Source organism: Aulonocara stuartgranti (genome assembly GCF_965226115.1).
Source record: "Aulonocara stuartgranti genome assembly, chromosome: 20".
In the NCBI taxonomy this organism is placed as follows: Eukaryota; Metazoa; Chordata; class Actinopteri; order Cichliformes; family Cichlidae; genus Aulonocara; species Aulonocara stuartgranti.
Window position 1 is genome coordinate 25,465,908 of NC_138956.1, and position 15,967 is coordinate 25,481,874.

At 41.6% G+C, this 15,967-nt stretch overlaps 2 protein-coding genes across 2 annotated transcripts in view; both read right to left on the reverse strand.

The window, feature by feature from the left end:
- LOC309696742 (uncharacterized protein) overlaps positions 1-15,967 on the reverse strand; it is a 49,653-nt gene that overhangs the window by 18,740 nt on the left and 14,946 nt on the right. The window lies entirely within an intron of this gene.
- On the reverse strand, positions 2,295-3,501 carry LOC309697722 (putative G-protein coupled receptor 139; the record flags this gene model as incomplete). Its single annotated transcript, XM_082519838.1, has 2 exons — positions 3,347-3,501; positions 2,295-3,220 (listed from the first exon to the last, which is right to left on the reverse strand). Exons 1-2 carry the CDS (start codon positions 3,423-3,425, stop codon positions 2,295-2,297), a joined length of 1,005 nt encoding a protein of 334 aa, XP_082375964.1. The 5' UTR covers positions 3,426-3,501.

The window sequence follows — 15,967 nt, forward strand, 5'->3', positions numbered from 1 at the left end:
AGTTTTCACATGTGAAAGTGTGCCAGACAGTTGGCAAATTAGTTTTAATGATAGCCATACATGTGTATACTTTTGCTAGGAGTGTGTTGGAAATTTGGTAATTGAGTGTTGTGCAGTGAATTGTGCCTACAGTTGTGCAAAGTGTGTGTTACAAAATTGCAAACTGAGTGCAAAGCAGTTTTTGTGCTTTTAGTTTTGCAAACTCAGTGAGTGGTTTTGCTATAAGTCTGAATAGTTTTAGAGATTGTGCTACAGGAATCACAGTTAGGGTTTAAGCATTCAGAAAAAACTGTAATAACATGTCAAAAAAGTTCATTTTTGTTTTATTGTAGAGAAAGCCTGAAGGTACCACCATGTATTCATAAAAAGTTTGAGAAGATCTGTGAACCAAATCTCCAGCAGAAAAGTGCCCCTTTTCACATCTCACACAGCATGCACAGCTTAAATTATTTATTTCGTTAAAGTTGGACAGATATGAAAAAGTTCTATTATATGTTTACGTTGTGGTTCCATTTTCTGAACAAAATATAACTTTATTAATGCAGTCCAGTGTTTTTTTAACTGAATTTTAACCCAAAATTCTATTTTTGTACATATTCACTGATGGTGGTAGTAGTCCATGATGATCAAAACCTGATATTTCTTTTGCATTTACAGTGTGTGTAAAATTGGTAAATAGTGGACTTGCTCAGGTATGAAGTGGTGGTAAGGGCCCCAAAATTACCTGCCCTGGAGTCTACAACAGAGTTGTTACATCTATACGGTCTGACATCATTAGCCGTGCCTAACTCTGCTGCAGGTCCCAAAGTCAAACGATTACTGCGGCATCACTGAGAGTTAAAAACTGTCTAAATCCCTTCATCTGTAATAAAATGATCAGTGCTGCTGCTCTACCTGGTTTAACAATTAAGTTTAACATCCAGGCATTCACGAAAACCAAATTTATGAAATTTAACAGAGTTAGAAGTTAGCAGGAAGTTAGCTCACTAGTCATAATATACCATGTTCTGACTGAGGGATTTATGAAACAAATTAAGACGTACAGCTCTGCTATCATTTCTGACATACATGAAGACAGGAAAGTAAACAGCAGGGACGTTTGTAGGGTTACTGAAGTTTGGCTAGCTGGTATACAATGATGTGCTACATGATCGCTAGCGACACAGCTATGTTAGCATAATATAAACAGTGAAGCTGGAGGATGAACGCTAACTTTTTTCTACTCTGTAAAAGTTAACATGAGGGTTCCCGATGGTTCGGGACAAATGCAATCGCATGGCAGGATGCTGTAAACGGACTGAACTTCAGCCAGGAGAACAACTGAGATAATCCATCCACAATATGAGGTTAATTATCAATATACTGCTGCATGGGCTGAGCTGTAGTGACATTGTAAGGTTTTAAAAACTGAGCTTTAAAATGATTAGCAGTAATAAAAACCAAGAGAGGCCGACAGTGATCACTGACTGTTTTAGGGGCTTGTTGAGATTAAATAGAACAAGATACAAAGCATTAAAACAAGTAAGAAACACAAAAGCCTTATTAAACGCAGAGTAGTTTGGGCCCGGAAGCAGGATTCATCACATCATCACTTAAAGACTGGATTGTGGCAACCATTAGCTTTGACCTAAAGCATAATATTTTAGGTCAAAACCTAATGACATATTTGCACGCAGTTACACTGCTGTGCATCTATTATTGCAGACTTGTAATTAAAGACCAGAAAGTTTGAAAGAAAACAAACAGATCCGTGTTTCTGCAGCATAATTTAAAATAAAGATTCCAAATGACAGGAGTAACAGTTCAGTAATATTTAAACATCATTTCTTTACACAGAGTGAATTTAAATTAAACGAAACTTTTATGTGACATGTTTGTTTTGTCATTAAAAAAAACCCATAAAAGCTATTCAGCACACCTAAATCATGATGGTTATCTGACTGAACTGATTGCTGGAGCGTGACTCTCCTTGTTTGTTTGCCAGCTTTGATTGTCCAGGTTTGGAAACGCAGGAAATTAATTCATTATTTTAAAGTGCAAGTCAAACAATGGAGCTGTGTGTCAAGATCGTTAATTTGGCAGGAAATCCATATATTTTGTTTAATGGGATGGGTGACATAAAGAGTAAAGCAAAGTAATAAAGAAAATTAAATTGTATTTTATGGAGTCTTAGTTCAGTTAAATGGTTTGTGGCCTTTTGAGAAAAACAAAGTCATTAACTTGTTATGGCTGCCCTAAGAACGCTTGCACCTGTAAAAGCTTTGCTGAGGATAATATCTCCATGATTGTGTTTTCTAATCACACCGAGAATTTTCTTTGACTTTCTGTAGTTTTGTTTTGCAATAGAAGGACGCCTGATAAATACAAGCCGAGAACTCCTGGCGAAACCTGGACTGGGTGCATACATACAGGTACATGTTTGCAGCAGCATTGCTCAGGCAGAGCATGGTCCCAGCATCAGCTGCTATATTTATTTGGTGATTATAATCATTACGATCCAAAGTGTACAACTCAGTTGTGCGAAGGATGATCTGAGTTATAGCGCGCGTGACAGACAGCAGCACAAAACTCATGGATACGGTCACTAAAAGAACCACTGATTTTCTTCTCCGGGAGCGAAGAAGGGGCCTGACTTTGCAAACCCCAGGAGCCAATCCTGCAGGGATGTGAACCCGGCTACTGAGAGAAATCAGTTGTAAGGTCAACCCGTTAACTGTGAGGATGATGAGAAAGGGGAACATGTAGGCTTGCAGTGTTTGAATCCAGACCAGGGCATGAATGAACCGAGTCGGTGCCTCTGGGTTGTAAATACACCTGGTCTGATTATTATCATGGACTGAGATATTAGACCAGTAGTGAGGAATGGCAAAAAGATGACTGAAAACAAACGTGGCTGCTATAGTCCATGCTGCACATCTCTGATTGCAGATTTTAGGTTTGATTTTCCACGTGTGAATGGCAATAAAACGCTCCACTGTAAACAGAACCACAAGCCAAGTAGAGGCATTATAGGCACCGTAATTAAAAATGTCCCTCAGGCTGCACCAAGGCTCATAGCTCCAAAATGGCTCCTGCTGGTGGTACTTCAAAGAAAGCTCGAGAATCACAATGAACATCAGGACAAAGTTGTCTGCCACTGAGATGGCCATCAGATACAAGGCACTGGATCTGGAGAGGGTGCAGTTCCTCTTCCAGATGATTAGAAAGGTGACGATGTTGGCTGAGAAAAGGTTAGTGTCAGTTAAGGTAACTTGTTACTCAGCAGGAAAGTTTCTAAATGGTCTAAAATAGTGAAATATTTTCATATGAAACCAGTTAGCTGCACTATCTTTTGAAATGTACTTACATGGGATGCCCACAGCTGCTAGAGCAGGATAAAAAACTTCTTGCAGTGTCACCATCCAGTGTTTCGTTTGAGAGCCCATGTCCTCTCCCATCACAGATAGTGTCATTAACTGCAGCTACAAACACCCAACTCGCAGTTATTGCCCGGACACCATGTAGTCACTCCCACCTCATCTCACTTTACAAATTGTGGCAGTATATCAACAGCTTGGTGATGTGATGAGTGGTGATTATTCATTTTATGATGGTTTAACAGCAGGTAACAGGCAGGAAAAGCTACAAATCCCAAGTGCATCATCTTTTTAAATCTGGGTTTTGATGAGGAAGAGGAGACAGAGCAAGAAAATAACCTGCTCTTTGGCCATAACAGTTGACCACTTTGATTCAGGCTGAAACCTCTCACCTGCTGTTAGATAGATTGACGATTTTTATTTGTTTTATATGTTTGTTTGTTTGGTTGGGTGGAGTTTTTTTGGTTTGTTTTTTTGTTGTTTTGTTTTTTTTGCTCCTTAACTGAAAAACTTAATGGATTCAGGCTGTTTTTCATAATACCGACTGCCAAGTGAACACACCAAACGCAGCAGCCTTTAACTCACTTATATTACCATGTTTGAACTGATGACATGAAAATGTTAGGGTTATAAAAGACAGTATGTACAGTAGCAAAGTTGGGTCAGCCATTAGTTTGTGGGGGTTTGTTTTGAAGCCTTAAGTCAGTTTGGCCCTCACCTCCTTGTTTTTTGGAGCCAGAAGTGACAAGAAAAACCTGAATAGGAAATTTGCAAAGAAAAGCGTCTGGACTTCTTTAAGTTGCTTGAAGACGTTTCACCTCTCATCCGAGAAGCTTCTTCAGTTCTAAGGTCAAATGGTGGAGAGTCCCAGATATAACCTAGTGGGAGTATCCCCCCACAGAGGGACAAAAGGACCCCCTGATGATCCTCTAATCGCCTGAGCCAAGGTGGAAAACTGGGCGTGGGTCCCAATCAGCCAGAGTTTCGGGTGAGTTCATTGTGAAACCTGGCCCCACCTTATCATGCGAATTCCTGAGGTCAGATGGCCCAGGATGTGAGTGGGCGTTAAGGCGTCTGGGAAGGGATCTCAAAACTGGATTATAGATGGCAGAGAGTTGGTGTCGTAAACCCCCGCCTCTGTTCAAAGATGGTCGCTCACAGTGGACATAGATGGCTTCTTTCACTCCTCTTTCAAACCATCTGTCCTCTCTGTCCAAAATGTGAACATTGGCATCCTCGAAAGAGTGTCCTTTATCCTTAAGATGCAGATGGACTGCTGAGTCTTGTCCTGTGGAGGTGGCTCTTCTGTGTTGTGCCATGCACTTGTGAAGTGGCTGTTTGGTCTCTCCAATGTAGAGGTCTGAGCATTCCTCGCTGCACTGTACAGCATACACCACATTGTTAAGTTTGTGTTTTGGCGTTTTGTCTTTCGGGTGAACCAGTTTCTGTCTGAGCTTGTTGCTGGGTCTGAAATACACTGGGATGTCATGCTTGGAGAAAACTCTCCTGAGTTTCTCTGATACACCGGCTACATAGGTGATGACAATGTTGTTGCGTCTGTCCTTCTTATCCTCCCTCGCTGGTGTCTGGTCTTCTTTTCTGTGCCTCTTTGCTGACTTTAAGAACGCCCATTTAGGATAGCCGCACGTTTTGAGTGCTTCCTTTACATGTGTGTGTTCCTTCTTTTTTCCTTCAGGCTTAGAGGGAACATGTTCACACCTTGCTTTCAAAAACACACACTCCTCATCCTGAACCTACACAACCCAGAGAAGAAAACACACCTGATGTCAGTCAGGAGAAATGGGTTAAGAACTTTTCAGACAGGATTCTCACTGAACCTGAAAAGAGAGTATTAGCCAAAGGACTCAATTTTGCCATTTCTCCACAACAGTTGCCCATAGTGGACCTCATCACAGCCACAGAATCTGCCATACGGATTAATAAATTATCACAGACAGAAGCAGAGCAAATCAGGATGAAAGTCTCAGCCACGCTCTCCAGTGCCAAAGTCCCTCCATCCAACCTCACAATACAGGAAAAGAAGGCCGTCACTTCCCTGAGCAAAGACCACAACATCACTGTTTTACCAGCTGATAAGGGAAAATGCACCATGGTCCTAAACACTACAGATTACCGTACAAAGATCACTACTCTCCTCAGTGACAACAATACCTACGAAGCCCTAAAGCGAGACCCCACAAGCAGCTACAAAAAGAAAGTTATAGCTTGCCTTCAAGACTTTGAAAAGGACAAAATTATTGACCGCCTTACATATCACTGCCTTTACGCAGGGGATGCCATACCCTGCATCTATGGACTTCCTAAGATCCACAAGGAAGCTGTCCCACTCAGACCCATAGTCAGTAGCATAAACTCAGCCACTTACAACATTGCTAAACACCTTGCTACCATCCTTGCGCCTCTCGTGGGGAACACCCCACACCACATCAAGAACTCCACCGACTTCACCGACAAGGTCCAGAAACTTACCCTGGATCCAGATGAAACCATGGTGTCCTTTGATGTAGTCTCTCTCTTCACTTGCATACCCACCACGGAGGCCGTGGAGACTGTCAGAAAACGACTACAAGAAGACAGCTCCTTGGAGGACAGGACCAACTTCACACCCGATCAGATTTGCACACTGTTAGACCTCTGCCTCACCACTACATATTTCAAGTACAACGAAGGCTTTTACAGACAAAAACATGGCTGTGCCATGGGCTCCCCAGTGTCACCTATTGTAGCCAACCTTTACATGGAGGAAGTGGAAAGGAAGGCTCTTGGCTCTTTCAAAGAAAGAGTACCCAGCCACTGGTACAGATATGTGGACGACACCTGGGTCAAAATCAAGACACAAGAAGTGGAATCCTTCACTGCGCACATTAATGCCGTGGATAAAAACATCAAGTTCACCAGGGACACAAAGGACAACTGTTTGCCTTTCCTGGACTGCGCCGTGCACATTGAAGAGAACGGCAAACTCAACATCGAAGTTTACCGGAAGCCCACACACACGGACCAGTACCTCCTCTTTGACTCCCATCACCCTTTGGAACACAAACTTGGAGTAATTAGGACCCTACACCACCGGGCAGAACATGTTCCCTCTAAGCCTGAAGGAAAAAAGAAGGAACACACACATGTAAAGGAAGCACTCAAAACGTGCGGCTATCCTAAATGGGCGTTCTTAAAGTCAGCAAAGAGGCACAGAAAAGAAGACCAGACACCAGCGAGGGAGGATAAGAAGGACAGACGCAACAACATTGTAATCACCTATGTAGCCGGTGTATCAGAGAAACTCAGGAGAGTTTTCTCCAAGCATGACATCCCGGTGTATTTCAGACCCAGCAACACGCTCAGACAGAAACTGGTTCACCCGAAAGACAAAACGCCAAAACACAAGCTTAACAATGTGGTGTATGCTGTACAGTGCAGCGAGGAATGCTCAGACCTCTACATTGGAGAGACCAAACAGCCACTTCACAAGCGCATGGCACAACACAGAAGAGCCACCTCCACAGGACAAGACTCAGCAGTCCATCTGCATCTTAAGGATAAAGGACACTCTTTCGAGGATGCCAATGTTCACATTTTGGACAGAGAGGACAGATGGTTTGAAAGAGGAGTGAAAGAAGCCATCTATGTCCACTGTGAGCGACCATCTTTGAACAGAGGCGGGGGTTTACGACACCAACTCTCTGCCATCTATAATCCAGTTTTGAGATCCCTTCCCAGACGCCTTAACACCCACTCACATCCTGGGCCATCTGACCTCAGGAATTCGCATGATAAGGTGGGGCCAGGTTTCACAATGAACACACCCGAAACTCTGGCTGATTGGGACCCACACCCAGTTACACACCTTGGCTCAGGCGATTAGAGGATCATCAGGGGGTCCTTTTGTCCCTCTGTGGGGGGATACTCCCACTAGGTTATATCTGGGACTCTCCACCATTTGACCTTAGAACTGAAGAAGCTTCTCGGATGAGAGGTGAAACGTCTTCAAGCAACTTAAAGAAGTCCAGATGCTTTTCTTTGCAAGCTCCTTTGACTACGATGACCTGGATGACTGAGAACCTTCACAGACTGAATAGGAAATATCTCTTTGAGGTCTAATATCTACTTACTCCTTGTTATATTTATATAAGCAAAATATATCACCATTATTGCACTTTCAAGCACCACCACAGGGCCTTCACCTTTAGAACAATGTGACTACATTAATCTGTCATGGAGCTGTTACGAAAGCCTCAATGGATGCAAATTCACAATAATGATGTTGTGACCCACTCTGATCCCTTTGTGGGTAGTTTGGATGTCCCGTGTCTGTGTGGGTTGCCTCCAGGCACTCATGCTTCCTCACAAAGTCCAAAGACATTCATGTTACGTTAACTGGGGATTCTAAATTGGCGGTTGGTGAGAATAGACTAGTGAACCTCCCGTGCTATTACAGCTTGGATAGGCTCCAGCCTATCCATCCATGCAGACAGATGGACACACTGAATTTATAATCCTACTTCCCAGATACAAAATTTTGGATGAGCAGACGTCAGATTTTAGGGAACTTTTAGATGTTATCCCAACAGAGCGCTTCTCCACTGCTTCTCCAGTGCTTTCAACACCATCCAACCCGCACTACTGAGAGGGAAGCTGGAGGGAGCCGGAGTAGGCAAACAGCTGACTGCATGGACCATCGACTACCTTACCAACAGACCACAGTATGTGAGGCTCCATGACTGTGTGTCCGAGGTGGTAATCTGCAGCACGAGGGCACCACAGGGCACGGTTCTCTCACCTTTCTTGTTCAGCCTTTACACTTCAGACTTCTGTTATAATTCGGACGATTGCCATATACAGAAGTTCTCAGATGATACAGCCATCATTGGATGCGTATCAGACGGGAATGATCAGGAATACAGGGGGGTCATCAGTGACTTTGTTGGCTGGTGTGAGACCAATGTACTTCAAATCAACGCCAGCAAGACAAAGGAGATGATCATAGACTTAAGGAGGAAGTCACCCCCTACAACACCGGTGAACATCCAAGGGAAAGACATTGAGATAGTGGACTCTTATAAGTACCTGGGTGTTCACCTCAACAATAAACTGGACTGGACTACAAATACAGACATCCTGTATAAGAAGGGCCAGAGTCGACTCCACCTGCTGAGGAGGTCCTTCGGAGTCTGCAGGACTCTGTTAAGGACATTCTATGACACTGTGGTAGCATCTGCCCTTTTCTATGCAGTGGCCTGCTGGGGGAGTGGATGCACGGACAGGGACAGAAGCAGGATTGACAAACTGGTGCGGAGGTCTAGCTCCGTGCTGGGATGTCCCCTGGAGTCTGTGGAGGTGGTTGGTGAGGGGAGGATGTTAGTAAAGCTGACATCCATCATGAACAACCCACATCACCCACTGCATGAGTATGTGAGTGGGCTGAGCAGCTCCTTTAATCAGAGACTGAAACACCCTCACTGCAGGAAGGAGCGCTTTCGCAGATCATTCATCCCAACAGCAGTTAGACTCTAACTCCTCAATCACGATGTCATAAGTCACTGGACACTGTGAACATCCATGGTCACCACTTCATGCATAATGGACCTTCCATGACCTTCCAAGCTATATAGTTTATGTCTTCCATATTTCCAACTATATCCATAATCACATACTGGGTATGCTACCATTGTATATAGTGTATTATCTTACTTTTTTCATTGATTGTACTTATTTGTATTTTTGTATTTCCTTCATATATCTGTACCTGAGCTGAGGTGACGCAAAAATTTCCCCGTTGTGGGATCAATAAAGTCTTATCTTATCTTATCTTATCTTATCTTATCTTACTCAGACTGCAGACTTTACACATCGGACACATAAAACCTGTTGTATTTTACATAAAATCCATGTGATTACTTTTCTTTTTTCTACCGATCACTGCATTTGGAAACAAATGTTACAGTTTCAACTTCTGGATCAAATCATGAAATTCTCCCTGCTGCTGCCTTCTCGTGATAACTGGATGAACCCAGAATATCAGTTTCTTCATTTTTCATGTTTACAAGCACCAGGGGCAGCTCATCATCGCTTGATATAGGCTTCAGTTTTTCACGCTGAGTTTTATGGGGATGAATTCTTCACAAAAATGCAATGAAATCAAATTCGCAAGCTTGTATTGCTTTTTTGCAATGGTGTGTAATGGACTTTACTTGTATGTCCTAGATTTTTTAAAAGTAAAATGGGAGACAGAGCCCTCCTCTACTATGGAACCAGCTCCCAGTTTGGGTTTATGATGCAGACACATTCCTGCATTAAAACATCATTTACAACAGGAACGTGAAGATAACAAATAATGAGTCATTTCAGTGACTCAGAATGACTTTCCTAATAGGTTTACCCTCCTTAAACAGATTCTTTGAGCCTGGATAAGAACATAAGCAGTAAAAATTAATTAAGGCTTGTTCAAAGAGTTTTTTCTGTTTGAAAGTAGTTCACCTGGCAAAGAAAATACATTTCTGACCAAGCTGCCAGATGACTCTTCTTTTTAGCTGAATTTCTACTTTATTGGGTTTACTCAGGCTATTGATGAGACAACATACTTGTGACAAAGCGCACTGAATGAATCCACCATGACTTATCCAATTTGGCTAGAATTCAGTGCATGAACCTGGAACACAGCATTGTTCTCATCATTCAATCCAAGTGATGTAGCCGCTGCTCCAGGACTGAGTCATTCTGAGTCAGATGTCCCATCATCAAACTCGTATATTTGGATGTTTGTGGATTTGAACTGCACCAGCGCTGCAATAACAGGTTGGTATTTGTGAAGTAACCTCCACTGCTACTGTTCTTTAAAGCATTTCCCATATTTCATGTTATTTGGTACTGGAAAGCCTTATGCTTTACACGGTATATGCATAGAAAATATTTAAAATAATCACTACCTTACAAATAATTTGACATTCAGCTACTTGCTATTTTCTTTGTGTGCCCTAAATCTACATCCCTATATGTCAAATGGCATTCTGTTACAGGTGGGTGCATTATGCATTGTTTTACAAACACTGCACGCTCCTTTGAGGAAAAGTGAACTGAGGTTCACAGTCAAACTGCATTTTCTCCAGATGCCTCATCTGTAGAGATGCTGATGAGACTGAAATGAAAATAAAATATGTTTAAATGTTTTGTGACTAATGGAAAAAACATGCAGGAAACATTAATGTGCTGTCTCCATACCAAACTTAAATAAAACACATGCACTGTATTAATCTGTTTTCAACAAGTTCCATCACTTTAATGACTAATATAGTACTAAATTTAAAAACAATTGAATTGTCTGCCTCATCTGATTTCAGGTTCATACACACACGATATTGGCTTCGTTCATTGGTGTAAAAATGCTCAGTGACAGTGGGTTGGGAAGTAAAGCTGTCCACTTAGATAAGAGGATCAACATTAAAATGAAATTTACTTCAATCCAAGAGGAACCTGCTTATTTCACTAGGAGACATCAGACAAATATGGACTCTACAGCCAAGTATTGACTCTATTATTTGTCCCATCAGGCAAATAACACAGCGTGTGCCGTCGCTATACCATAATAAAAAAAGATGCTTGTCACTGTCTGTCAAATTCACTGACACATAATATCCGTTTTTTGTTTGAACATGTGTACACCACATTTAGAGCAATGAAAGTCAGATTCTATGAACCTGTATGCATGCTTGGCCAAAAAGCTGATTCTGATTCTGAAATGGTGCAGCAGGAAGAGTTGGGGCTAATATTAATTATTTTATGATGCATCGTCGTGGGTGGCTTATGAATCTCCTTCTCGGGATTAATAAAGTCTAATCGCAACTTTATTTAAACACCCTACTATCTGCTGTTGATCTGATACAATCTCAAGAAAACAACCATATCTAAATGCAGCAGTGTCAACAGTTATAGAGAAGTAAAAAGTGGAATGAAATAGAAATTTTCTGAAATAGCTCAGTGCTGTACATTTGAAATATATTCTCCGCCACTGAAACCAGCCTAAATAAAGTACAGATGCAAGCCATCGTGACCACAAATTGTCTTATTTGTCTTTTGGGGAGATTTAGCACTTTGTTTTTACACTCTTTACAGATTAAGATAATTAGACATGTTGTTTGGTGAGCTCTAAAGTTGTTGGGCATTCGTCTATTTTCCCTCCTTTCGTGCTTTTTCTTTTGCAGAAGCTTTCCTTCCTTTCTCAGGGCATCACAGCGGAGGCATGTGTCTGACAGAAGATTAAAAAGTACGAAGAACCAGAGAGAAAGAAAAAAAAACACCTCAAAAAAACGTGTGCTGCTCAGACACGATTCCCTGTTGCCATAGAAACCAGGGTTCTGTGATCTGCTCTCTGCAGAGTAAGAAGGCTCATCTGGAGAGGATTTCATGTCTCTGGCTGTTCTGGAGGGTCATCTAATAATTCACACGTACTGTCTTCTTCCCATGCTGCTCACAGCAATCTGGCTCTACTTAGCTCAGCGAGCAGCAGGGGTCCCTGCTCCTCCTCGCAGCCACCCACTGAGGAGATATCTGAGTATACCGACGCTGTGGCAACAGCACTGCACAAAAAATATGACTGTGATTACTGTGTGGTGCCGAGGTTACATAAGGCTTTAAGCCAGTCATTAGGAAAGATGTTTTTAAACATTTGTGAAATCTGTAGTTGGCCCTGGACCTGCTCGTAAATGTTGATGTTTGCCGTGCCGGATTATTTCCGTTTCACCTTTGGTCTGACAGGAAAGCCTGCGGTTAATTCCAAACTCATGGTTAGACCGCAGACCTCCCTTCAGTCCCTAAAATTAATCAACTCTGAAACGAGTTAAATGATGCTGTACTTTTGGATCTTTGTTTTACCAGGCTTTCAGGAGTATTATAGTGTCACTATAAATTAACTATGAAATATTTCTTTTTAAACTTGATTTCCCCTCCCTTCCATTTGATAACAATTTAGATAACAGAGTTGCTGATCACGTAATCCATGTGCAGCAATGCTTCTTGCGTGCTTGCATCAGGTTCAAGCACCACAGCTGCTCCAGTTTACATCTGACAAAATAAGACCAAAAATGGTACGGTGCTGCAACAGAAAATATTGATCTTCTTCAGCATCATGGTTTATTTATATCCACTGAGGGATTTGACTTTCTAATGCAGATCATGAAAATAACCAAAAACCGTACATTGCGGATTAGTTATAATATTAATAATCGTAAATATTACTGCCTATGGTGATGAAATAAGGCTTTGTGGGTATCGGCCCTTTTGGTACGTCATGAAGCAGCACAACAATAAAATACTTCTCAGGAACATTTCTCACAGCATTATGCTAATATCAATTCCAAGAATCCTCCCAGACGAGATGTAATGAGAGCGAAACGGTAAGAACATCAAGTCAGAATCTCAAAGAAAGCAGATAAAAAAAAAACAATTTTTCGGATAGTTGGACAAAAATGCAGGAAGAGAAGCAACTGCTGCAGGTGACAAAGCAAAAGGCAACATTAAGTGTTGGGCGACAACTTTTCATCAGAACAGCTTCAACGGGCCTCAGCATAGACTCTCCAAACGTCTGGAAGTCTATGCTTTTACAAGATAATTCTTCATTTAGTGTTTTTTGTTGAAAAAGTGGAGATTGTTGTCTAATGCACTGGTACAAAATCTCCTAAAGGTATCCAGTTAGGTAGTGATCTGGTGACTGCAAAGGCTGTCACATGTGATTCATTTTATTTTCATACAGGCTCTTTCCTTTGGGGAGGTGACTACCCCTGGCTGTAAGAGTGGCTGGTCCTCGCACATTAAAGACAATGTGTGTGTTATCTTATTTGACACAATTTGGTACATTTTCTAGTTAGTTCTGCCAATTAGATAAACAGTGATCTCTTCTGTTCCATCGTATGCAATCGAATGACCAAATCCGGTCTATAACTGGATTTTCTTTTGGGGTGGCTTAAAACTTTTCGAGAACACCGAAACAAAATCCTTTATGCAGGAAAAACATGCATTCCGGGATCCCTGTAGTTGAAGCATGACTTCCATTGGGAAGGTCACAGGATTCATGTAGACAATCACCTAGATTGACTATATATTGATTTTCACTGACCCATTTCCTTTAGGGGACCAGTGCATCCAAGCCACAGCACCAGTTCTCACTGCTATAGGGATTAAGGGTTCGTATTTTATTAATTTAAATTGAATTAAATTTGTCACCTACACACTTACTGAGGACTTAGCACAATACCCGTGTACACAATAAACCCCTCTAATTACAAAATGTAAAAATTCAAAAGTCAAAGAACTGACAGACACAGTCTATGTCGCCATCTGTTGGTCAGTAGCCAGCACAGCAGGAATGCTTCAGTAAATACCTATAACAGAGCTGCAGGACGGACTGAGTCACACTTTACAGGCCCGAACAGTGTAATAAAATCCAGCCCAGGAAGAAATGCATTGAAATGCTTCCAACAACAATAATCTGATGGATGTGAATCAGAGAAATCACATTTCAGACCACTGGGATATCCACGTTGTGAGGCGTACACTGAAAGGTTTATTGCAGGGCTTTGTTTGCATAACAACTATACTTGAAAATAAATAATGAAACTACATTGAAAGTTTCATTTTACTTGATCTATTTTCATTTTAGATGCTGAAATGAAAACAGTCTGATATGTATTTGTGTTACTTAGCAGTCACCCAGGTCATTGTAAGGAGCAGGGAGGGAAAATAAAGAAAGCTCTTAAAATGTGGTTATCCCAACTGGGCCTTTAATCAAACCAGCAAAGATGCACAGGAAACAAGGTCAGACACCAACTAGGGAGAAACAGAATGACAAACAGAACAACATTGTCATCCATCACGTGGCATGTTTATCAGAGAAAGTCATGGGGACTTTTCTCCAAGCATGACAAAACAAAGCCACACCCTCAGACAAAGACTAGTTCATCCCAAGCGAGGAGTGCTCAGACCTCTACACAGGAGAAACCAAACGGCCGCTCCATAAATACATGTCACAGAAGAGACACCTGGATAGGACAAAACTCAGCTGTACATCCCCATCATAAATCAGGTGATCTCAGTAGGTCACATGATAAAGTGAGGCAAGTTCTCACAATGGTTTCACCTGAAACCTCTGGTGATAATGACCCATGCCTTTTTTTTCTTTGCTCATGTGTTGAGACACATGATTAGTAGTGGCTCAACAGCCCTCTGAAGGTACAACTCTTTAATTCAATTCAATTATTTTATTATTTTAATATTACTTTGCAAAACTTAAAGAAGTCCAGTCACTTTCTTTCCAAGCTCCTTGAACAATCTGATATGTAAGACACTTAACCTCTTAAGCCCCAACGCCCCCGATACAGGGGCAAAAGGCAGGAGATCAGTTAGGCTTGGGGCTGAAGAGGTTAGGTACGCTTTGGTAATATGAGGCTGGAAACACTTGCCGTCTTCCGGTCAGCTCGAAGCAGTCTGACCACTGACCTCTGGCATCAACAAGGCACAGGGAACTACTGCTCACTAGATATTTTCTTTTTTTGACTGTTCACTCGAAACCTTCGAGATGGCTGTCTGAGTAAATCCCAGTAGACCAAAAGTTACTGAAAGGCTGAGACCAGCCCATCTGGCAACAGCAACCATGCCACATGCTGTCATGTGACTGAGTAGATATTTGTGTTAACAGTCAGTTGATATACAACATGTCTGCATGTTTAATATTTATGCAAAGATGGGTCAGATGAATATTTGGGGTTTTTTGGAGCATGAAAATACCATTATACTTCCAGTCAAACTCTTCTTTCAAATATTATTTTAATTGCATTGCTGAAGTTTGTGGGCTTTATAAAGGTATGTAGCACCACTGGAAGAATAAAGGTTGTTGGGCTTTACTACTTAATACGATGGAAGCACAGGACTTCCACAGCTAATTTGTAGAAAATGCCTGTAGAGAGATAAATGCATGCAGATAAATCCCTGTTCATTAATGTTCTGCACGTCACATAACGCCTGCAAAGTTTAGAGTGACCTCAGGAGATGCCTGCCTCCGCTCCTCACTGATCCCTCAGACAATCTGCACAACACGTCACCATTCTGAGAGGATTGCACTGCTAGGATTACACCATTTGGCATTTTTCTGGTTGGGAAAAAAAAGCTTAACCACACTGATTAGAGAAAAAAATGACGAAAGCAGATCAATTCAGGATATTTTGGGGCTGATTATGTTGTTGTGGGATTGATGCTGCTGAATCATAAATAGACGAAAGATTATTTGAGGACAAAGATTTCTTGCAGCAACACACTGTGCAGACCAAATGTTAATGTTATTGCTCTCTATCTGTGGCAGATTTCCAAACAAAAAATAAACATATTTAGTTTATTTGTTCACTGAAATTATTAGCTAAAGACCGATGGGCTAACACCCTGGCAAGGCGTCCATTCTTCCACAAGACGCAAGAATCACTGCTTTTATTTATGGAAGCCCGTTTCCACCACTAAAGGGAAAAAAAGGATCCATAACTCGAAATTTCGAGTTATTTTCTCGAAATTTCGACTTATTAACTCAAAATTTTGAGAAAGGTAACTCGAAATTT